At 43.3% G+C, this 25,702-nt stretch overlaps 1 protein-coding gene across 1 annotated transcript in view; it reads left to right on the top strand.

Moving 5' to 3' along the window:
- Positions 1-12,979, top strand: part of LOC309332733 (phospholipid-transporting ATPase VB-like) — a 55,005-nt gene extending 42,026 nt beyond the window's left edge. The window contains exons 14-21 of the mRNA XM_081845906.1: positions 1,366-1,681; positions 2,602-2,678; positions 3,392-3,517; positions 5,592-5,792; positions 6,498-6,578; positions 6,666-6,770; positions 7,526-7,713; positions 11,895-12,979. Coding sequence (XP_081702032.1) covers positions 1,366-1,681; positions 2,602-2,678; positions 3,392-3,517; positions 5,592-5,792; positions 6,498-6,578; positions 6,666-6,770; positions 7,526-7,713; positions 11,895-12,342 — 1,542 coding nt within the window. The 3' untranslated portion in view covers positions 12,343-12,979. The remainder of the gene's footprint in view (positions 1-1,365; positions 1,682-2,601; positions 2,679-3,391; positions 3,518-5,591; positions 5,793-6,497; positions 6,579-6,665; positions 6,771-7,525; positions 7,714-11,894) is intronic.
- The last annotated feature ends 12,723 nt before the right edge of the window (positions 12,980-25,702 follow it).

Genomic DNA, 25,702 nt, shown 5'->3' with positions numbered 1-25,702 from the left:
TTTAAAAGCATACCAAATGTATTTAAAATGTAGTTTATGATAAAATACATTTAGAAATGTGAGGTGAAATGTTTATTTAAATACCATGTAGGGATAAAATGCATATTGAAATGTGTGTTTACTAGCTTTTAGGGAGATTTAAAACACAGAAAAGGGCAGATGAATGTGGAAGCAGGACAGAGCAGACATGAATGAATGAATTCATCCAAAATTAACACAGACCAGAAATAGAGTGATCCATCTATTTCTAGTACTGGATTGAGCCCCTAAACAAGGAATGTACTGATATGGGATCTTTATCACCTAATACTTGAGCACCAATTCCAGCGACTCAGTTTAATCATCAGACCGTAAAGCAGCTATGCTACTACATTTATATACAGTAGAATGGTCTATTCAGATACATGCAATGATATCGGTTTGAATGCATTTGCTATCAACTTACTAAAATTACATCTGTGTATTCCCTGAGGATAGCATATCCTATGAACATTAAATGAACAAGGCAATTCTCAAATTGTAAAACAAGGGCACGCCAATGGGCCTTTGTAGCTGTTTAATTTATATTTTTGATTAGAGAGTCACCTTAATGAAAATCTGTATTTTTCCTTATTATTTTTAAATGGTCCTTTATGTTTTATGGAAGTATAAAGGTAAAGGTAAAGGGCCCCCTGACCATTAGGTCCAGTCGTGATCGACTCTGGGGTTGCGGCGCTCATCTCGCTTTATTGGCCGAGGGAGCCAGCATACAGCTTCCACGTCATGTGGCCAGCATGACTAAGCCACTTCTGGCAAACCAGAGCAGTGCACGGAAACACCGTTTACCTTCCCGCCAGAGCAGTACCTATTTATCTACTTGCACTTTGACATGCTTTCGAACTGCTAGGTCGGCAGGAGCTGGGACCGAGCAACGGGAGCTCACCCCGTCGCGGGGATTCGAACCGCCGACCTTCTGATCGGCAAGTCCTAGGCTCTGTGGTTTAACGCACAGCACCACCCGCGACCCACTTATGAAGGAAATAAATATTTAAATAAATAAGCAAGCAAGCTAATAATTAGTATAATACAAATTAGCTACAAATTATGGATGCATTGATAAGTCATGACTTAGTTAAGTTCCAAAAGGGTACTAGAAGTAAATTGAAATTATCATTACCAAATGTTTGATAAAGTGACTTGTTGGAAGGCTTTGGTAAGTCAACACTTGGTTTAGATTCACCAGTCTTTGGGATACTCAACCAAAATGAAAGGCTGTGGGCTTTTTTTAAAAAAAAAAAAAGGTTAGCACAAAACTTTCTAATAATGGAACAAGTCCTGCTTATAGTGCAATGGAGAATACAACTTTACACAACTCTCTTTTCATAGGAAACCTGTGAATCATTGTTGGATATTACACTGGAAGAAGTGAAGAAGGCACAAAGCATTCAAGGGATATCTTGGACTGTTTTTGGCATCAAGCTGCCATTTTCTATGTCCACCAGTGTGACTGCAGATCCTGCAATAGGTCTGGTGGTTGATGGAAGAACTCTGAATACCATTTTCCAGGGACAACTTGAGCATAAGTTTCTGGAACTAACCAAGTACAGCCGTTCAGTTTTATGCTGCCGGTGTACCCCCTTGCAGAAGAGCATGGTGGTCAAACTTGTGCGGGGTCAGCTGAAAGTTATGACGTTGGCAATAGGTGAGTAGTTGCCATTTGAGCATCATGATCTCATGACTTGGCTGCTATTTAGCTTGAAATGTGAACGCTAAAGCCATCTCGTATCCTACACCAGAGGGGCAAATATGTCCTGCTCTGCCACACTTTGTTTAATGTCCATTTACTCAGAGGAATCAGTGACACATTATGTACTAACTTGCATCCATCACAGATCTAACACCATCACAGATCTAACACCAACTGTTAAATATCACCTCATCTACCATCATGCACATTTATTGTCAATAGCAGCTGTTTGCATGTCTAAGCGCAAGTTGTGATGTGCATGTGTAAATCAGCCTTCAGCAATACCAGATTGTTTGAAATGTGATGTCAGGTGTGAGTGTAAAGTGGCTTACTCGCAATATTTAACTGATCAGAGCTCTGAGGTATTGCTGTAACACAACAACATTATAGAGGCATTTTAGCCAAGTTCCAAAGAATTGAGGAACTCAACTCATGAGCTCAAGAGGATTTATATGGTTAATTTACTCAAGCAGTAGACCCCAAGCCATTTGACATGGCACATTTGAAGTCAAACAGAGTTTTAAAAGCAACTAGTGGCATGCCTTTGCAGTGAGGGGGGCATCTAGCTGTTCAAAAGGGGGTGAGTCAATAATTCCATTAGGCTGAAACAAGCCTCTTGCGTGAACCCAAGTTGCCTTCTTAATCATTTGACATCAAGGGTGGTATTCAACACATGTATAAGTATTACCACTAGTGCAATGGGGTGCCCTCCCCTTCTCCTCACCTTGAACCCAGAACAAATTTAGCAGAAGAACATGCATTTGTGCAAGAATAAATCCTTGCAGATGGAACCTGCAACTCTATGCTATGCTGAATATAGCCCTTTGCATTAACTTACAATTTGTTTCAACTATTTCTGTTTCCCACTTTTTTAGGTGATGGTGCCAATGATGTAAGTATGATTCAGGCAGCTAATGTTGGAATCGGTATTTCAGGACAAGAAGGGATGCAGGTATACATAATAACTGAAGTGTATTCCTTTGTCTTTGGCAGCTACTGCTGGGGCATTTGTCATCAGCGTTCAGAATTTATAGAAGGGTGTATTCTGTGTATAACATGAACGTAAGCTATCATTATGGCTATCTGACATAATATGCTAATAAACCAAGGTGAAATGTCCTGTCTTCACAATTAATCAAAGTGCTTATGTGCTTGCCTTGACTTAATATATCGCTGTCCCTCATGCTAATGTCCAGAGCTAGAAACAGTTCCCTGCCTCGCTTGTTAGCCCAATAATGCTGAGAAGTTATGCTGAGTCACTGGAAACCCAGAGGCAGGTTGCGATTTAAACTTCACCATGTCCGGCAGCCTCCACACAGGATTCCACTGCCTGTAGAAAACTGCTGAATTAAACAGTAATCCTTGAGCACTTTCCCCAAGTGTCTAGTACTTCAGGCTATCTCATCCAAAATTGCTCCTATCCTCTTACTGGAATAGGATCATCTTCTATGTGATTACATTCTTGTGACAGACTTGGAAAGGCAAGCGCTTGCAGTTTCATAATGAAACCATAGCCAGTTTTGAAATCAAGCCAAACTCGAAACATTTTGCACTTCCTCCCAGTCATTGCTTTTGCCCAGCTGGTTGGTGTTTGCCTGTCTTTGGTTTGATTTGGGGTCAGATAAAGCGGAGGAAATAAATCTCTTCTTTTCATTTCTGTTTCAGGCTGTCATGGCCAGTGATTTTGCCATATCTCAATTCAAGCACTTGAAGAAGTTGCTTCTAGTTCATGGACATTGGTGCTATTCCCGCTTAGGCAAGCTGGTGATATACTTTTTCTATAAAAACGTGGTAAGTTTCAGACATCTTCAGTTGCCTCTGTGCCAGCTGCGAATGCTTTCTTCTCATAGCCACAGATGATGATGACAATGAAGGTTCATATTTGTACTGATTAAGGATCCAAGCCAGGCAGCTTACAAGCTCCAAAAATACCATACAGAACATTCCATTTAAAAATCACATTCAGAGCCTGAAATGATGAATAACCATCCAATAAAAAGGCACAATAAAAACAGATTGACTACAGAGGCTTGTTCCCATTTTTTCCTCAAAAGCTGAGAAGGAGACACTTCTAAGTCATAATCCCCTATCTTAAATAATAATGATTTAAGAAAAAAAATGTTCTGACAACCATAGGTATCATCCTGGCTGTGTTTCTGCATACAGAATAGTAAATTATAACTACTCGGAATGGGACTTGGCTCTGTATTAGGCTGAAAAGCCTGCCAATACATTTAATTTGATGAGAGCCACATGCTAGCAATTAGCAACAACAGTAATCAGCTTTACCAACATAATGAGAAAGCACACACACACACCCCACACCTCCATTTTCAAGTCATGTATTTCCATTAGGGAGGTAACATGAAACATCACACTTTTTAGAGATTCAAAGCTCAGGTTTGAGAAGGAGTGGAAGAGAAGCAAGTCTTCCATGGGAACTATCAGAGCTGTATCACCTTAATAAACTCCTTTCACGAGTCTTCCCTTCCCATCACTTCCTTTTCAAAAGCCCACATTTCCCTTCCTCTCAGCCACTGTGGATTCCATTTTCCCTTTTGATACTATTTTTCTATGTATTGTTTCTCTGTGCTGTCTTGAAGATACAGTGAAGATTGTGTCTAATGCAGTCCCACCCACCTTATTCAAATGATCCGGTGGTAGGTATTACATGAACTCACCCTTCTCTATTAGATATCCCATTCCTGTGGACAGGAATATGTCAGCTGGAACAGCAATATTTGGGTTGTAGTTTGCCTACTTTGCTAACAAGATCCATAAGGGTTGTTTCTTTTGCACTGGGGGCTTTCCCCCTTGCAGTTTGGTCTCTCACACACAATATATTCTCTCCTTTTTCTGTTTTCTCACTTCTGTATTCTATTCAAAAAGGTGTTGAACATGTTTAAACTGAAGAGCTGTTCCTAAAGCAGAGTTTAAATTTGTGAAAACAACCTTTGAATAGCAAATAAATGGTTCCTGGCCATCAGCGCATGAGGCTAACTGCATACAGTGGTACCTCGGGTTAAGAACTTAATTCGTTCTGGAGGTCCATTCTTAACCTGAAACTGTTCTTAACCTGAGGTACCACTTTGGCTAATGGGGCCCCCAACTGCCACCATGCTGCCGCCATGTGATTTCTGTTCTCACCCTGAAGCAAAGTTCTTAACCCATGGTACTATTTCTGGGTTAGTGGAGTCTGTAACCTGAAGCATCTGTAACCTGAGGTACCACTGTACAGATGTTTGCTACTAAGAAAACAAGTCTAACACACCCACCCCAAGACCCACTTGCTGGAGGCCGTTAGGTTGGTGCATTGTCCCTGGAGCTTCAGGAGAAAGTAAGTGTGTTAGTGCAAAAGGTTCTCAAACCTTTTACCCACCAGCTGCTTCCCCGTTCTAAATTTCCCCAGCAGCAATTTCTGTCTATGGTAGTCCAAAACCTAGCGCAAACACACTTTTAGAAGTTCATGGTAGGAATAGCAACTTGGGGGCGATTTAGAGAGAAGAAAAAGGAGTCAATAATATCATACAGAAATATCAGTCAAGCACCCTTTCCCTCACTTTTTATTTAAATTCCCCACTCCCAATGCTGCATTTCTCTTTTAAAAATAATTTCAGAGCTCAGTTGTAGTTAGCTTCTCAGACTGATCAAAAACCTGATTAAGATCAAATACTTGGATTTTTTTGAAGTCATTTGGACTGAATTGCCTTAAATCAAAGTACTTAAGCATTAACTGAGTCACAGTGCAGGCTGTAACGTGTTCTAGGAGCTTATCATCTGTACACATGTAAGAAAGTGTGCATGGAAATATCTTGAATAACACAAACAGCTAATGTGTTTTGCCTTTTAAACATTTTCCCACCAGACCTACGTCAACCTGCTGTTCTGGTACCAGTTCTTCTGTGCATTCTCTGGGACCGCCATGATAGACTACTGGCAAATGATCTTCTTCAACTTGTTTTTCACTTCTGTGCCACCAATACTTTCTGGAGTCCTGGATAAAGATGTTTCGGCAGGAACTCTGCTGAGCTTGCCTGGTCTTTATAAGAGTGGACAAAACTCAGAGGTACACCTTTCTTGCTCAAGGAAGCCTCACAAGTCCCTATAGTTTTCCACATATCCTTCACCGCAGTGGGTGAAAAAGCAGTTTGGGGAGGGCAGTTTTAAGGTGGGGAGGGTTAAGCAGCCTCCCTCTGTGCAGTCTTACACCACCTAAACTGTCATGTACAACTTGAACTTTGGCTACAGTCTACAGTCACTTCAGGTGACTTCTCTTGCACTGGGAAAAGAAATGCAATGAGATCTAAATATGTGAAGAATAAGAATTTTCAGAAGCATTTTAGAAAACATAATGTTCTGTACCCTATTCTCTGGTTTTATAAAGTATCTCAATAGGATTCTCTTTTATTCCAAAACTTTAGGTTATTTATTATTTTTCATGTGCATGGTACTATTTGTATTGAAAGTTATTTACCATCCATATCTCATTTATCCTCACAATTGCCCCATTGTACATAAATTGGGGGGATTGTGACTTGCTGAAGGCCATCCCACGCAGTTTATGCCTGAATGGGTGCTTTTACAGCCCAGTGCTGTAAAAGAAAAGCTTTCAGTTATTCTCCTCCCTGGTGGCTTCCCCAAGGAGGGGGAAACTGGAGAGTTTTGACTCTCTTTTTTCACAGAGGACTCAACTGCCACATTAAATACAAAAAATAACCCAACCTCTGACTGAAAATCAAGTGTTTCCTCTTTGTGTTATGATTTGCTGCAGGTTTACAAGCCTCTGACGTTCTGGGTTGCCATTCTGGAATCTTTTTATCAGAGCCTTATCTGCTTCTTTGTCCCTTATCTGGTAAGTATTTAAGGCACTCTCTAAGCGGCTCTTAATGAAACAAAAATTGTGTCAGTCAATAAGCCTACAACTATTTCTGTTTTCCAGGCATATCTTGATTCCGATATTGACATTTTCCGCTTTGGAACAACAATCAATACAGTCGCTCTCCTTACTATTCTGTTTCACCAAGCTTTAGAAATTCAAACATGGGTATGTAGATAAACCCTTCAGTAACTATTATAGCTTTCTGATTGCCTGCTTTTAGAAATGATTATCATAACTTATGTACCCTGTGCTAGCTTGTTCTGCATCCCTTTTAAGATTTGGCTAGTCTCCAAAAGAATAAACATGCTATTGTGATTAACAAAACAGAGAGCAGGATTCAGCTAAGGAGTCCCATCAGTGGAAGCCCTGTGAAAGGACTTCCACTTGCACAATGGAGTTCTCCTTGTTTCAGAAGCTGAAATGTTTTGCCACATAAATGAAAAATACTCTATTTTGTTAATCGCATATATATATATATATATATATATATATATATATATGCACACATCTATATCTGGCTGCTTCTGCATGAACATTTGCAATTGTTGCCTTTTCTCCTGTACTGGAATCCTAGTGACGTCCTTCCAGGAGAAGCTCTGGAGCCAAGTGAGGATTAACAATTAAGATCCACCCTCTATTGTGTGGGCAGGTAATCCCTCCCCTTACCTGGCCTGGTTTCCCTGGCAACACTTCCCCCAGGTGGGATTGGACAACTCGCTGGGGTAGGCGGGGACCTCCAGGTATCCCACCTGAGGGAAGGCAAAGCCTATGCTGATGGGGCTACTCCAGATCCAGGGCTGCACGCGTCCACGCAAAAGGCGCCCCCCGTTTTAAGTGGGGAGTGGTCATTCTCCTGTACTGGAATCCTGGTGACCAAACTTGCTGCCATAATGGTTCTTTTCCTCACATCTTGTCCACAGACTCTGTCCCATGGAATTACAATCACTGTGAGCATTCTTCTGTACTTCATTTTCTCAACCATCTACAATGCCACATGTGTTGTCTGCAACCCTCCCACCAATCCCTACTGGATTATGGAGTTTGAGATGTCGCAGGCGAGCTTTTATTTCATATGCATCATTACTCCAGTCATAGCACTTCTTCCAAGGTTTGAACATATGCTTCTTTTGTACCTGTTGGGTAGAATACCATGTCCTGGTTAGCAACAACCTAGTTCCTGGGTAATGGTGGGAAGGGGCTTTAAGAATGGATTCCAAGAGACTTAGTGTACTGTTTCTTGTCTCCCCATCACCTGCTGTGCCTCTGATCAGCTACTTTCTTCTGATTTCTGATGGTCTCTGGAAGAGAGGCTTAAAATCCTTGACAGCCTGTTACCTTTCATGCTGTCACAACCTCTTTCTGGAGTTCGGGAGGCATCAAGTCTGTGTACCTTGGCTGGAACATAAAGGCTTTGTGGTTGTGCTGTGTAATGGAGTTCTTTGAGAGGCAACCTTTGAGCATTTCAAAGTAGAGGGGGAAACTGCTTTTCTGGTGCTTTCCTCTTCAGCACTTGAATATGGATCTAGTTAACTGTCAGGTCTCAAAACTTTTTCCCAGCTGTCAACAAGGCCTTGGAAGAACTACAAATGTACAGTGTTTGCTTCACCACCACTGCTATACAGAGAGAGAAAAGGAGACAGAGAAAGCAAAGCATGTAGAAGCAGAATCTTCTGCTCATTTGATTTGGAAATCTTGTTCTTCATCTATCCTACTTTATTCACTCACTATAAACACATATTGATTTGAGGGCAGATTCAGAAGGAGAACATTAAAGCTTGTTTCCATAGCATTCTGCTCCTTTGGTTTTGGTTTTGTCTTAAAGGAGAAATCAGCTCCTCTATTGTGAAATAATTATTCAGGCTGGAGTTTCACAAGGGTCCCTGCAGTCTGAAGGTTAAAAAGCTGCCATACATGAACCGTGTGAGCCCTGCCACAGTTGTATGTCAGCGATGCCACCTGTATGAGGATGGAATTTAGAGCAAATGGCTGCATTCAGACAAAATCACAAACATTGGTTCATTCTTGCTTGAATGAGCTTGGGCAAGCCTTGGACTACCATACTCCAGCAGACCCATGAGGAGATCGGAAGTTTTTAATTTTAAAAAAACCAGCTAACCACAGTTTAACATTATGTTTAAATCTGAACAAACAGTGGTTTATAGAACTGACTTCTTTCAGTAAACTATATTTAAATCTATGATTGACTGCAGTTTAGGGTTCACTAAGTCCAGGTCCCCATTTACATGTTAGGAGGCTCTCTTTGTCCCTACCGTAGGAGCAGGGGTGAAAACATCCTGGTAGCCACAGCAACAGAGGTTTCCTGGTGTGGTGCATGTCATCTTCTCTTTGGTGAGAGGAGCTAGATTCAGGCAGCCCATAGCACTAATCTGCAGTTATCAAAAATTGGAAGTGAAGACTTCTAACCTTCTCTTCACGGCTGCACCAATGAGGGTGAGGACTGTGTCACTAAAGGACAAGGCTCTTTCATGCAATAATGAACCATAGTTTATCACCAGATCCAACTTCAATCAATGAATATGTACAAAGATATTACCAGGGACTTTGGCATGATCCATCTTTCCAACCTATCATTTCCCCATGTATTGAGGAAACGTGATGTTACCACATACCACCCTGATCTTAAGCAAGAGCTAGATAGCAACCCCTGACCTGGGAGTCCCTCCTTTTATTTGATTCTCACTGCAGCAGACTAGGGGTTTTAGGGATCAGAACTCTATGATCACTTCCCAAGGGGAAAATAGGAGGAAGAAGATCAGGCATGGTGGACTTTTCTCGCATTCAAATTTTGTCTTCTCCTACAAAGTGGAGCAGGAAGAGATGAGAACTGAACTCTAGTTCTCTGGAGCTTGACAGGATGGAGTTATTCTACTCCCTCTGTGTAGAGCTGGACTGTGTCCCACTTCGGCTTTGAACTTTCTGTACCTAGTTATTCTTACACTAGTGGCTGTCAGGCAAACCAAGAAGGGATTGCAATAAGGCTAGAAGCCATGTGAGCAGAGGGTGCTAAATTCTCTCCCATGGGGAGTTTACAATCTAAACAAGCCAAGGCAAGGCAGAATCTGAGAACTATCTTAGGAATTGATTTTTACACAGATCAGCCAGCCACATGCGTGTAAGCAAATAATGTTACATTCCTAAAAGGATTTAGCTCTGCCCACAGGCCTGGTCAATCTGTGCTGAAAACTAGTTCATAAGGCTGTTAGCACCATACGATGATTTACAAACATGACCCAGAGCTGCAAAACTAATAAGCATTGTCACTTTCTGCTTAGCTTGCTGGTGTTGAACGACGGTGCCAAAACAAGATACAACCTGTACTTTTTCCTGCTGTTCACTACATGGAAAGGAAAGGAAAAAGATATTCCCACTCAACTAATTACCTCCACCCAAAAATGGCCCCCTGGAATCAGTCACCAGTTTGTTTATTTCTTTTGACATATTTATAGCCCACTTGTTTCCTAAGATCTCATGGTATGGAACCACAACACTTCATTTAAAACTAGAATCAATTAATCAAAAATAAAAATAACATCAAATAACATTTCAGTTACATGTCTCTAAAAAGCCCAAGCTGGACCTCAATATTTTCTAAAGGCTTGAATGTTTTACACTGGCACTGATTTTTTTTTTGGGGGGGGGGGAGAGTAGATGTCAGCTGAATTTCAGAGGGGAAGGTGCCCCACAACCTGGGCACTACCACACAGAAGGCCCTTTCTCACATCACCTTACACTGTGTGAGGTGAGACACTGTTGTAAAATTTTAACATCCAAGTGGGATTACATAGGGAGAGGTGCTCCTTCAGATATTTAGGTTCAAAGCATAATCTTGTTGGCAGCCAGTGCAGTTCTTTCAGAACCAATGGGATGTGTCTGGCTGTTCTGCTCATTTTGCTGTAGCTGCCATTTTGAGTCATTCAACGAGTCAACCTACACAGAGCACAATTCAATATTCAGAATGGAAGGTTATCAGAGTATGAGTTTGTGCCCAGGCTCTCTCTGTCCCAAAACAGCCACAGCAGGTGAATCAATGAAAGCCGGCCTAAGGTACTTCACACCAGTGAGGACACTTGAACCTCCCATGATAAAGATGGATCTCGGAATATTCCCAGACTATGTACTTGTTCTTTCAAGGGGAGTGTAGCCCCATCAAAAGCAGTGGTTTACTGTCACTGTTTGCCCTAAGAAACACCGCTTCAAGGAGGCTTTTGGATGAGGGGGAACTATAACTGCAGTATTTTATGAATAGTTGGGTGTTGCCATTTTTATTGTGCATTGTACTGATATAATTGTTTCTTAAGTTTTTGTGTTGCTTACGTTATTTTTATGTTGCAAACCACCCTGCAGCCTTTTGACAAAGGACAGTAGATCCATTTCTTAATGACTAATTAAATAAATTGTTCCCAAACCGTAGCACTCTGCCTTGTCAGGATTCAGTCTCAATTCCTGGGCCCTTATCCAGCCCATCAAAGCTACCTTAGTGCACACCATTTCTAGCTAGACCACAGAGACCCATAGAGAAATGCAGCAGGTGTACTAGCTCCTGAACCTTGCCCCATAGCCCTCTTCCATGCAATATGCGCAGGGCAGCCCCACAGTATCCTTAGCCCCTTCTCTCCTTTGCAACCCCCCTCCCTCCAACAAAAGGACTTTCCTATCTCCAAACCTGTCTCTAACAACTCTATATTATTTGTCACTCATATAGCCTGCCTTTCCTCCAAAGTCTATAAGGCAGTGTACATGGTTTCTCCTCCCCTGCAACCAAGTGAGATGGGTCAGGCCAAAAGAAAGCTACTGGCCTAAAATCACATCATGGCTGATTTGACCCTCCTACAAATTCCAAGCCCTCGGCTGGCCTATCAATGTTATAAGGTCACTGTAACAAGCAGATTGTCTTCATAAATGATTACCCAAGAGCATTACAGTGGTACTTCAGGTTACATACGCTTCAGGTTACAGACTCCGCTAACCCAGAAATGGTGCTTCAGGTTAAGAACTTTGCTTCAGGATGAGAACAGAAATCGTGCTCCGGTGGTGTGGGGGCAGCGAGAGGCCCCATTAGCTAAAGTGGTGCTTCGGGTTAAGAACAGTTTCAGGTTAAGTACGGACCTCCAGAACGAATTAAGTACTTAACCTGAGGTACCACTATATACTACCTCATCAGATATCTACAAAATAGGAGAACCAGGAAGAGTGAAAGCTTGTTTTTATGAGGGTGCTACTAAAGTTGTTTGTTTGTTTGTTTGTTTGTTTGTTTGTTTGTTTGTTTAGGTATCTTATCTTGGCTCTTCAGGGAACTTTTGAGGTATCGCCCATTGTGAAAGCACAACACTTGGATAAGCTCCCTAAAGAACAACAGGACTGGGAAATAAAGAAATGGAAATTGAAGGAACAAGGCCAAGGTGTCTGCAATGATGGGCCTGAAGGACCCATTGCAAACATGGGTGTGTCTTCACCTGACATTGCAGCAGAGCACACGTTTCAAGGTCTCTGTCCTCTAGAACAAGAAGCCCTCAGGAACCAGGCATCGAACAGAGGAGGCAATGACTACACCAAATGGTGGGGTGGGGAAGAGGATGTGGCTGCCGGTTTCCTGTCAGCAGATGCATCTCCTGGGCAAATTATACCAGCAAAGCCCTTTTCTGGCCTCCTGACCAATGGCTCTGAAAATTCCAGTCAAAGGAGCCACCGGCGGTCTGTGAGTGCAGTGACTCTATGAAAGAGCTTGAGTTTTTGATTAAAAGAAATTGAAATTGCTTCTCTGCACATCCTCCACCTCCCACATGGTGAGCAAAGGTAGCAGAGGGAAGATAGAATTTCTATTTATATTAAATGGCAATGCCTTGTGGAAAGAGAGACCTAAAGTATAATTTCACCAGCCTGGCGGAACAGTGTGTTTTATCTTCACAATGTGCTGTTCCTCCGGTATGTGCAAGTGAACTTACTGTGAGGAAGAGAAGTTCCAAACAACTTGGAGAAATATTATGCAAGAATCCCTTCGTCAATGTGAAATGCACTATTTCCTTGGAAACGGACAGTATAACCTGAGGAGAACTATTTTGCTTTATCCAATAATGAGCCCCTTCTGTCTTCTGAATCTGACCCTAAACATATCACTCTGAGCCTCCTGCTGATTGGCAGCTACATGGCTGCAATACAGTTTTGATCCATTTCGCCACTACTAGAGAATTGTTTCCTAGGAATTTCTCCAGATTACAGCACTTTATGGTAAAATAATTAGTTTTAAAGACCAGAATGAAATAAGTCAACAGTGCTGAATTCATCAACCTGGGCATTTTGCAATTCAACATTCAAAACCATGTGTAAAAGTATTTTATAAAATGTTTTTATAAGTGTGTGTGTGTGTAGTGCATTACTAATTGAACAGATATATGGTTGGTTATTTGTGTAACCAACCCCCTAATCCCTAGCACACTTACTTTGATGTAAGGTCCATTGGTTTCAAATGAATTATTTCCAAAAAGAGACCACATCAGACCACATGAGGGTTGGCACTAGGAATGAATGTGTTTATTCCACTCCTCTTCAATTGCAGTTTTCAGTATCTTCCAAATATGGACACACCACATTTCTTGTCTTCAGAATGTTGTAGGGAGGAGAGAGGATCCAATGAGGATATGTGTGCTAGCTCCACCCCCTTCTGCAGCCATTTTTCTCATCTTCCAACTTGAGAAAAGTACCGTAGTTTTCCGTCTATAAGATGCCTCCATGTATAAGATGCCCCCTATTTTGGGGGACTCAGATTTAAGAAAATGTAGGGAGATGGCCCAGAGTTCTTGAGCTTTTTGGGGAGAGGCTTACCCAGGGTTATTGAGCTTTTTTTAGGGGGGATTGCCTAAAATTGCTCACCCACATGCATCGCTAAATCCACCTCCCATCTGTCCCATCGACGGCAGAAGCTACCAATCACCCACCCAACTGCTGGAGTGTCAGCCAATCAACACCATCCATTGATGGAGCAACCAATAACACGCACAATAGCCACTGACAACCTCGGCAGCAACCAATCAAACATCCACCCTATGCACTGCCCATGTATAAGACAACTCCCACTTTTTGGCATGATTTTTAAAGAAAAGAACATAGTCTTATACACGGAAAAGTACAGTAGCTACCTGCATCAGGGAACCTTTTGTGTCTGTGTGGGCTCCCCATGCGTTTTAGAACCCTGGGAAATACAAGTTCTATAATGTGTGGGCAGCCTCTACAGATACAAAAAGCTCCCTGCTACAGACAGGTCATCTTCCATGCATTGGAAGGTGACAAAAATGGCAAAAGAAGGATTGGCGTTAGCATGCTTACCCTCCCATATTGATTGTCACCACTTTGGAATGCCTGAAGGAGAGCTAAGGCATTCTAAGGAGTGCCAACAAAACACTGCAACCTCCCCAGAAACTGACTGACATTATTGGGATAATGATTTCTAAAGCACTGCTTGCACTTAAAATGCTATGGAAATGTATTGTTTTCAACAGAGGCATCATCGGCGTCCAACTTGCCTGCATTCCTTTAGCATCTCCCTAATTCAGAAACCCAATTCATTCAATTAAGAGGCACAAAATAAACTCGTTGGCTTTATTTATTTACAAAGAGAAGATGCAGAAGTAAAATGGAGCCACAGCCTTTAAGTGCCCCCCTTTGTCACTGGTGTAAGATCTGTTTAGTTCAGGCACCGGCTATTCTGTAACTGGGCCACCCAATGAAATTGCTGCTCACCTTTTGCCTAGATTTTCTCAAAGCATAATGCCTTTAAAATTAACAGCGCATCGCACCGCACCACAGAGAGTTGAAAACCTGCAGGTTTGCTAAGCCGGAAAACATGAAGGCAACATCTCCTGAAAGAAGAGATGAGCTCAACAGGTCATTAACTCTCGGGACCAGAAGCAGTAGCTGTCCTAAGTTAAATAAGAAGACAAGAACCACCCAGCATCTTTGGAGGGGGATTTGAGATAAAGTTGGCTAAATATTAACATGGGAGCATATTACATATGGTAAATGAATGCATGTGTCACCTATTGCTGGACAGTTGTGCTAACTGATCTCCTGCATAGTTTGCATTTATTGGATTATAGCACCAGATCACTCCACACAGTTTCGAGCTATGACGATAGCATGTAAGACACAATGTGACTAGATGCTTGCAAGCATGATAATGGTAACCGGTTTAAATGGAACAGCAACAGCTTGCTTCAAACAGTGTGACAGGCAAGAACACCAAAATGCTGACCATTTGAGGTTACTTTCATACTGCTTAGGAATGGAATTCACTGCCTTTGTCAGCTTCTCAGCATCTCAAGTGTTACCTTAGAGTTCCTCAAGTAATGCTTGCTTTTACTTGAGGAGGGAGGGATACAGGAAAATTCAGTTTGGTTCCTGTGTTGATTCAAACCAGCTAACTGGCAGGTCCCAAAACTGCAGATGATCAGAAATATAGGTGTGCTTTGCAATTCATGCTTCTCCAAATTTTGTGATGGACTTCTGCAAAAAATATAAAAAAACCTAAATGTGCACAAATTTTGCATATTAGGGGAAGTGTGTACAGAAATGCATATACTTTTAACAATGCATAATTTGTGAAAAGAGCAAACCAAAATGCATTATAATGAGGAAAACTGCTTACATAGATATGCATAAATGTTAAAATCCAATTCATATATACATATTAGGAGAAAATGACATAAAATGCTAATTTTTCATGGTTTTTTTAATTAAAAAATTGTATCTGCTTCCCTTGGAGCAGAATTTGAGGGTGCATTGGGGGCCGGTGTGTCCTAATCTGACACTCTAGTCCAGGGGTCAGGAACCTCGGGTCAGAGGGGGTCAGATATGACCCTTCTTGTTTCTCTTTGTGTTCCCTGAGCTCCTGTAGCCTTGACACCACACTGGCTTCTGCATAAATTATAGCATTTGCTTTGAATCTGCAGCTTTAGGAAGTCTTTTTTTAAAAAAAACAAAAAAAAAAACCACCACTGAGCATGTACAATACAGTCGTGAAAATACCCAGAAACTTGGCTATCAAGCATAAATATGTAATGCTGGCACTGAGCAATGCATACATATTTAATGCTAGCACTGAGCAATTTAGCTATTTTCTGTCCTGTATGGTCCTGAAAGCGAGAATAAAAGTTGGTGGTTTCTTAACAGTTGAAACATGTTTTTCAAGCTGTGATAACATGAATACAGGCATGAAATTTTTGGCTACTAATTTTTCACTTTTGTTAACAGGCTCAAAAGCAGAGATGTGAAATAAAGTCGTAAACAGTAGCATACATTGAGGCTTCGATCCTAGACAGGCATACCTGAGAATAAGTCACATTGGATTCAGCTGGACTAACTTTTGAGTAGACATATCTAAGACTCCAATGCCATTGTCAGTTTTCCAAGTCTAGCTACCTTTTGTAGTACTTAAGCAGAAAACAAACATCCCACATGAAAAAGAAGCTTAGATGTTGGAGAGTTAAAATGTGCAGTTATGAGCGAGCAAAGTTTGGGCTTTGCCTAGCTTACAGTATGCTCCATCTTTTCACTTTCAAGTATGCAGCTTTCCCTAAAACTTAAAAGACTCCCGAATGATGGGGCTCAGCATTTTCCACAATGAAACGGGAGTGGGGAGTGCTTGCTTTTGTAGGAACATTCCCTGCTGTGCTGAATGAGCTCAAAGAAAAATGTTCTGTGCTGCCAGTAAGGGATATGGACCTGGCGTTTTGGGACAGCGAGCAACTATCCACCTGTTTCCAGTCCATGTCTCCATCACATCCATTCTTCCATGTATCTAACAAAGGCAAAAAGCCCTGGTAATTCTGTTAGCAGTCATGCTAATTAATGAATCAACCTAATGACAACGGGAAAGGATCCAAGTAGCACTTTTGTGCTTCTAAAGGACCCTGTTTATTTAAAATAGAGCAATCAGGTCTGTGGTTGTAAAGGCTAGCAAGTCATCTTTGTTTAAACCTTTGCCACCAGTTCTTTTGAAGTTCCATTTTAAAGCAAGGGGGGAGTGTATAATAGCAGACAATATTAAAATATTCGCTGTCAGACATTTTCCACCCCTAGACCAAGTCCTGGACATTCAATCCACTTCTTGGGAAATGGACTCCTCACAAAGTTATACTCAGGGTTAAAAAGATTTGAGGAAGAAAGAGCACTGGTCTCATTTAAGGCACTTCACAAATGTATGGGAAAGATAATCTCCACTTTGGCCTGATGTCACATGTGGCACAGTGGTGAATTGTTGGACAGCATGCAGAAAACAGTGCCCAGGAACCACAATTCCCCAAGATTACCTGGTCCAAATGTACCTTTTGTTTTCAGATAGTATAAGGTGGGCAGATGGGTACAAAAGTCCTAAAACTACTCCATGCTAATCTGAAGCCTGCAGTTCTATATGCATTTACATGGAGGAAAGCCACAGTGAACCCAATCAACTTACTTCTGAGTAAACAATAGCAGTGTGCTGCACATTACTCCTCTCTTGACTTGCAGGAGATCCTGAAGGCAACATAAGTCATCTTGGGGGGGGGGCAGAGGGGGTGAAGAGAACTGCACTGTGAAATTCAGAGAAGTGTGGATTTCAAAGGATAGCTGTGTTTTGGTTCTTATTATCATTTTGGTAAGTGGGAATTCTGTAGGTTTGCCTTTAAATGTCATCTGAATTGAATTTCTCCCCCATTCCTAGGGGGAGGGGTGGCCTGCACCTTTAACAGTTGGGCATAACATATAATTACAGCAGACGTAGCTAGTCACATAAGCCACATCTGCTGAAATCCGCTCTTCTACAGATATGGTGGCCTCTTTTTTACCTGGCCATCCTGTTTCCCAGAAAGAACAGAGAAGGAAATAATAAAATTGTAGAGTTGGAGGGGACCCCAAGGGTCATCTAGTCCAACCACCTGCAATGCAGGAATCTGGTGTACCGACCTCCCCGCTGCACCAAGGATTCCCTGCCCGAGCTGCTTCAGGTCGTGGCGGATGTTCTCCTGGAGACACCTAGCTTGGTCGTCCTAGGGGATTTTAACATCCATGCCGACACGACCTTACAAGGGGCCGCTCGGGACTTCGTGGAAAGCATGGCCTCCATGGGGCTGTCCCTGAATAAGTCTGGCCCAACCCATAGCCGCGGACATGCCTTGGACCTGGTGTTTACCTCTACGGATGTTGGTGATCTGACACTAAGTAAAAGCGAAACAAAAGAAGTGCCATGGTCAGATCACTTCCTGGTGCAACTGGACTTCTCCGCGACCCATCCCCTCTGCAGGGAGGTGGGACCGATTCGGATGGTCCGCCCCCGCCACTTAATGGATCCAAATGGTTTCCAGAGAGTGGTTGGGGATGCTTTATCCCATGTTGATGGCCTTTCAGCCGATTCCCTGGTGGCCCGCTGGAATGTGGAGTTAACCAGGGCTATTGACTGTTTGGCTCCGAAGCGCCCTCTCCGATTGCATGAAGCCCGGAGAGCCCCGTGGTTTTCCACGGATCTGAGGGCAATGAAACAATCGTTGAGACGGCTAGAGCGCCGGTGGCGGATAACTCATTCTGAATCTGACCGGACACGGGTTAGAGCTCAACGTCGAGCCTACCAAGTGGCGATAGCGACGGCGAAGAAGACTTTCTTCACCGCCTCTATTGCATCTGCAGAAAACAGCAGCAGGAGACTCTTTCAGGTGGTTCGCAATTTAGCGGAACCACCTGTAACATCGGGGCCCAGTACGGGCCACATGTTCTCCTGCAATGATTTTGCAAATTTTTTTGCAGATAAAATCGCTCAGATTCGGGAAGAAGTAGACTCCACCGTGGGAGCAGGGCCGGGGCGGGAGAGTGCTAGAGCCCTGTCTGGTCAAGTTGTGTGGGATCAATTTCAATCTGTTACCTCCGAGGATGTGGACAGGCTGCTTGGACGAGTGAAGCCAACTACCTGTCTCCTGGATCCTTGCCCATCCTGGCTTATAAAAGCCAGCCGGGAAGGACTGGGCGATGGGCTTCGTGGGGTGGTGAATGCTTCCCTCTGTGAGGGAGCCTTCCCAGACCCGCTGAAAGAGGCGGTTATTAAACCGCTTCTTAAAAAACCATCTTTAGATGCGGCCACGATGGCCAATTATCGCCCAGTCTCAAACCTCCCATTCTTGGGCAAGGTGATTGAGCGAGTGGTTGCTGAACAACTCCAGGCACGCCTGGAAGAAACGGACCATTTGGACCCCTTCCAGTCGGGATTCAGGCCTCATCATGGGACTGAAACTGCCTTGGTCGCACTGGTTGATGATCTCCGGCGGGCTAGGGACAAAGGTGAGAGCTGTTTCCTAGTTCTGCTGGATCTCTCAGCGGCGTTTGATACCATCGACCATGACATCCTTCTGGACCGTCTTGAGGGGCTGGGAGCTGGGGGCACTGTCATACAGTGGTTCCGCTCCTTCCTCCTGGGCCGTGTTCAGAAAGTGGTGGTGGGGGATGAGTGTTCAGACCCCTGGCCGCTCACTTGTGGGGTGCCTCAGGGTTCTGTCCTCTCCCCCATGCTTTTCAACATCTACATGCAGCCGCTGGGAGGGATCATCAGGAGGTTTGGGCTGGGTGTTCATCAGTATGCAGATGATACCCAGCTCTACCTCTCTTTTAAATCAGAACCAGTGAAGGCGGTAAAGGTCCTGTGTGAGTGTCTGGAAGCGGTTGGAGGATGGATGGCGGCTAACAGATTGAGGTTGAATCCTGACAAGACAGAAGTACTGTTTTTGGGGGACAGGAGGCGGGCAGGTGTGGAGGATTCCCTGGTCCTGAATGGGGTAACTGTGCCCCTGAAGGACCAGGTGCGCAGCCTGGGAGTCATTTTGGACTCACAGCTGTCCATGGAGGCACAGGTCAAATCTGTATCCAGGGCAGCTGTTTACCAGCTCCATCTGGTACGTAGGCTGAGACCCTATCTGCCTGCGGACTGTCTCGCCAGAGTGGTACATGCTCTGGTTATCTCCCGCTTGGACTACTGCAATGCGCTCTACGTGGGGCTACCTTTGAAGGTGACCCGGAAACTACAACTAATACAGAATGCGGCAGCTAGACTGGTGACTGGGAGCGGCCGCCGAGACCATATAACACCGGTCTTGAAAGACCTACATTGGCTCCCAGTACGTTTCCGAGCACAATTCAAAGTGTTGGTGCTGACCTTTAAAGCCCTAAATGGCCTCGGTCCAGTATATCTGAAGGAGCGTCTCCTCCCCCATCGTTCTGCCCGGACACTGAGGTCCAGCTCCGAGGGCCTTCTGGCGGTTCCCTCACTGCGAGAGGCCAAGTTGCAGGGAACCAGGCAGAGGGCCTTCTCGGTGGTGGCGCCCGCCCTGTGGAATGCCCTCCCATCGGATGTCAAGGCGATGGACAACTACCTGACATTCAGAAGACATCTGAAGGCAGCCCTGTTCAGGGAAGTTTTTAATATGTGACATTTTAGTGTATTTTTTATCTCTGTTGGAAGCCGCCCAGAGTGGCTGGGGAAACCCAGCCAGATGGGCGGGGTACAAATAATAAATTATTATTATTATTATTATTATTATTATTATTATTATTATTATTATCTCTTCTCCCATCCAATTTGAAACCAGACCAGACCCTGCTTAGCTTTGCAGATGTGCTAGCAGTTTTATTGCTGCACCACTAGATCAAAGCCCGTGCCAGCAACTGGTCCATAACACAGCTTCGTTCGGACACCCTACGTTGACCACAGTGCTCATTTGCATTCCATATATCACAGGTCCTTAGCAAGTAACCTTTATCATGTCACACACCTCACTCCAGAGCACCCCCAGACGCAATCCAGTATTCATGTAGTTTATGCATGGGCTGCACCACCAACATCAGCACCATGAGTACATCAAATCCATCTTGGGCTGCCTTCAAGAGATTGCTAGTCCAGGCCAATGGACACTCAGCTTCAGAAAACCACTTCTGCCCCTGGTAGAACAGCATATTGTCAGAATTAAAGACCAGGAAATACTATGCACACTATATATATTTTTTTAAAAAAATACAACAGACACTTTCGATCATAATTTGATAATTCAGAGGAGGAGAAAATGTAGGTTTTGGAAATTTCTACCCAACAGAGAATAGTTCTGCCTCAAGAGCTGCCTATAATCAGACACCAAGACAGAAATCATAATGATTCACCTTCTGCCACATTGCTCCTCTTAAGAGATCTAATGAAACCTTCCTCCCCCCAAAAAACTAAAGATGAAGGTGGCTATATGTAACAGTGCCACCTTGTGGCATCACTATTTCTGAGAAGGCTCACACAGTGAACAAGATCAAATACCAGCAGCCGCTCTGGACAACTACCACAAAAACCTCACAACAAGGAGAATAGCAGCTCTCTTTTTTTCAGACTGGTATTCAAAATGTAATATGCAGGCTTTTGAGTTATATTTTACTATTCCTCAGGCTGGATGCTCAGCAAAAGAACAACAAGGAGGAAACACAGATGTTTCTGAGAGCTAGGGCTTCTAAAAGCCGGTTTATCTAGTGAGCAGAGTTGCAAAGCCTTGGAGTGCAAGCCAAAGACTTGCAGTCTTGGGGTGCTTTCAGATGTGAGGCTTAAAGTGCTTCTTGCTTCAAACTGGTCTATAACACAACTTCGTTCGCACAGCCTACGTTGACCACAGTGCTCATTTGCATTCCATATATCACAGCTCCTTTCCTTCCACATTAATACTGATCAAGCATTCGCATAAATAACGTGAGCAAAGTCCAAAGGCAATTTACAGATACGAAACATAGCATTCTAAGCCCCCCTTTGCACATGCCTCTTGTATAGGAGCAGCTTGCCAATGGCCGCCTAGACACTGCTGGACTTAAAGCTCACATCTTCCTTGTCCACTGGCCCTGCTGGCTAGGTTGATGAGAACTATGGTCCATAAACATTTAGAGGACCAGAGGAAAGCCACTGCTGCCCTAATAATATGGCTGTTGCCACATCTATCGCTGCTCCTAGCCAATGGTGTGCACACAAAGCCATCTACCTCTAGGCTATGCTTACTGTAGCATTGTGATGGACCAGGCAGTTGCAGATGTGCGGCTTCTGGGAGCAGTAGGAATGACGCACACTGGATAATAGTGTTGAGTGAAATCAAGCTACAGCTTCAATAATAATAATAATAATAATAATAATAATAATAATAATAATAATAATTTATTTATACCCCGCCCATCTGGCGGGTTTCCCCAGCCACTCTGGGCGGCTTCCAACAGAATATTAAAATACAATAGTCTATTAAGCATTAAAAGTTTCCCTAAACAGGGCTGCCTTCAGATGTCTTCTAAAAGTCTGGTAGTTGTTTTTCTCTTTGACATCTGGTGGGAGGGCGTTCCATAGGGCAGGTGCCACTACCGAGAAGGCCCTCTGCCTGCTTCCATGTAACTTGGCTTCTCGCAGTGAGGGAACCGCCAGAAGGCCCTCGGCGCTGGACCTCAGTGTCTGGGCAGAACAATGGAGGTGGAGATGCTGCTTCACATATACTGGACCGAGGCCATTTAGGGCTTTAAAGATCAGCAGCAACACTTTGAATTGTGCTCGGAAACGTACTGGGAGCCAGTGTGGGTCTTTCAAGACCACTGTTATGAGGTCTCGGCGGCTGCTCCCAGTCACCAGTCTAGCTGTTGCTAGTAAGTGGCTTCGGCATGGCAATAGAGTGAAAGACTTCTACGTGCACCTGTAGCAGCATGGGAGTTGCCATGGAGGAAGCCAGAAGTGAGGCATGCAGAGAGGAGGACTGAGACGGCATTGCTAAGCAGGCTTAACAGGATGCAATAATTCTGTAGGACATACTCCCGAGTAAACATCTTTAAGAATAAGCCGGTGGCAATTAGGTCAGTGCAAAGCCGTGTGCTCAGATTTCGAGCAGTTGAACAAAACAAAACCCCGACACAAAGCCATTGCGGAGAATCTCTTCCCTGTGAAAACACAAACAACAGCAGCAAGGCATGTCTAGAATACCCAATTTGCCTTTTGTCAATGTTTGCATTCTGCTTGTGCAGTCTCCTTCAAGAAAACAATTTGAATCTAAGGTGTTGCCACTTTCAACCCAATTAATACAAATGTGTTGCTCTCCGAGTAATGACATGGTTGTTGACCTCTGCCGCTGTATCCCCACCGTGGTTTCCCCCTTCTGCTCACATTTTGCACAGCCATCATTTACCATCTCATAGGTTTTCCTTCTGAGCATCCTACTAACGGGGTTGTTTCTAAACCAGAACCGACAGCTGCCAGCCCTCTTTGCAAGTGCTCAGTGCAAGGCTATAATCAAGATATCTTCAGCAAAGAGTTGTTTAAAGATGTTTATCATTGTTCTAAAGAGTGTTAAGACAATAAACCAGTCAATTCAGACTAATGGCCAGGTGTACTCTAAGCATTCAAAGGCTCATAAATATTGATTTGTGGATCCAAGTGTCATGGCTGCCAGCTGCTATGCCGACAGTAATTGAAACATTGTAAATATTTATGCTCAGACTTTTTCCTTTTTGAGATATTGGATAAATAGTAACATGAATAATTCTGTATTCCACTGTAAATGCTTCCTAACCTATTGATTTGGCAATCTGGTGATAGACAAGGGAAATGTAGAGAACCAGTTCGAGAAAGCCATGTATGGTTTTTACAGCTTTTGCTAGCGCCACTGCAAGAACCCACCACAAAGTCTGACAAATCCCCCTTAAATCCCACTACATCTGCTACCATATTCTGTTTTGCATGGAATCTGGCAGCAACCCTTATGACGATTAGTAAAAGCTTGTGCATGAAATTACACAGCTGGATGCACCCTAATACATCAGTTACCAATATCATGCTCAAGTTCTGTGAGCCTGACCCAAGCCATGGGTCAGATGTTGAGTGCCCCAGCCACACAAAGGCATGAACCAAGATCAGGAGAATGTACTGGGTTTTTGCCATTTAGTATTCAAAGCAGAGAGAGTTTGTTTTCTTCATACCTCAAATCTGCTTATCCCTTCTTCTTTTTCTTCCCTTAAATATCCCCATGGTAAGAAAGAACTTATTTGCTATTAGATTCTCTGTGCAAAATTTACTGTGAAATTGTCAGTGTCCAATTTCACATGAACATTTCCACTACAAAATGTCATGAAACTGTAAAGGAAGAGTTGTCACTGAGCATGGCTTAGGGTGCCTCTAGGCACTGTAGTCTTTGCAGGATTGTCCTGCATGTTCCCATGCAAAGGCATGATGTTCAGTCCACACACAATGGAGATGGGGATAGCTTTGGTGTAAACGGGATAGTCTGGTCTGCATGATCTGTGCTCCAGGCACAAACTGGGAGTTCTCAGCAGGGACGGACAAATTCATCCAATCCTTGCCCATGTCCCTTTTGCACATTTTTACTCCTATAATTCCATTCCAACATTCATTTGTGAAATAATTTTCATTCTCCTGAAACAACATATTTTAAAATGTGTATTTTGATACATATAAACTGCTGGGAATTGCATTGCAGCATTAGAAGTGCAAAAATCCAGTGGACAGCCAAGTTCTAATCTGCACTTTAACATGAGAAGTGCAACTCAGGTCATTTCTTATTGAACATAAGAAGACGTGATGTTTTTGAAACGACAGATTTTAACAAATCTCTGGGGCAATTGAAACACTATCAATGTTACCTTTTGGAGGTAATAACCTACTTCATCAGATGCAAGTCATCAGCATTAGAAGAGCCCTGCTGGATCAGGCCCAAGATCCATGTAGACCAGCATCCTGTTACCCACAGTGACTAACCAAGTAAGTGCCTAAGGAAAATTCAAAAGCAGGGCTAGAGAGCAGCAGCTGTCTCCCACAAGTTAAACATGAGAGAGAACTTTGCTAAGTGTTAGAATATTCAGTAGATGAAAGCTTCTTCCTTGAAAGTTTTCAAAAGCAAGTTGTCTAGCACCTTCTTTGAAGCACCTATGTCACTTGCTTCAAACCATAGGATGCCTTGCCCTAAGGGCGGGGAACTAATCATATGAGTGAATGGGAAGGTCACTTCCATTTCTATGATGTCCGTGTGAAATCTGATGCTGCATATGGGTTCTAGGGTCGTAGTGTGTGCATAGAAGAAGAGAAATTCATTTGGAAGGCTAAAAAATGTGGAGTAAAGGGAGAAAGGACAGAAATGGATAGAGAGACCTTTTCTCCTCTTCTCAAAATTCCAAAACCCAGGGGCCACTAGGGGGCGCATCAGAAGATGGCTGACAATAACATCTCTCCGACCCACACGAGGTAATTTGGAGGCTATGATGGGAGTAATTAGCCTCCCTACCCCCCCCCAGGATGGTGGGGGGGACTGCCTTGCCTGCTGTGCCCTATACCACCCCCGAATTTGTGGGGATGGGGGCACTAGGCACAAAGCCCTCCTGTGGGATTCCGGCGCTCCTGGACGCCGTCCCTGATCCGCGCCACTAGCTACAAGAACTTCAAAAGAAACAATTTGGATGAAGGAATGCACATATCTCAAGGGAGAAGGGGGAGTAAAGACTGCTAACAGAAGAGATCTCTGATAAAATAAGACGAGTCGGAGGAACAAGAGAAATCATGAGAAGATACGCCAAGACTCGGTATGGCAAATGACTGATGGGGGAGGTGGAAAAACTTTCCTTTCTTTCCTTATGTGATTAAACAAGAATCCCCTCCCCTCACGAGTCAGAAATGTCGTTTTAAGGACTTAAGCTGTGGATTTAAGGCTGTGTGGAGATAAACTTTTGAACCAAAGCATGTTTTAAGAAGAGCGTGGAATGTATAAGAGCTTTGGAATGACGCAGTTAAAAATGCCGTCGCCATATTGGGAAGTTCTGTTGGAGGACTTAAGTCTGAGAGGAGAAATAGAGAAATAGAGCTGTTTTTATATTGTGGGTGAAACTCCTCAGTGGGACTTAAGAATGACAGTTCTGTGATTAATGATGGAAAGAGCGATGTTATCTATGAAGGTGATGATATATGGAAACCATCTCGATTTGAGGATTGGAAGAATGGAAAAATTCACACAGGATTATTATTGGTGTTTATCGGCTTAAGGAGACTATCAGAAGAGATCATAAAGAAA

This window comes from Podarcis erhardii (genome assembly GCF_964252035.2).
Source record: "Podarcis erhardii genome assembly, chromosome: 2".
In the NCBI taxonomy this organism is placed as follows: domain Eukaryota; kingdom Metazoa; phylum Chordata; class Lepidosauria; order Squamata; family Lacertidae; genus Podarcis; species Podarcis erhardii.
The sequence above is the reverse complement of the archived record's forward strand: the minus strand, read 5'-3'. Positions and strand labels throughout refer to the sequence as shown.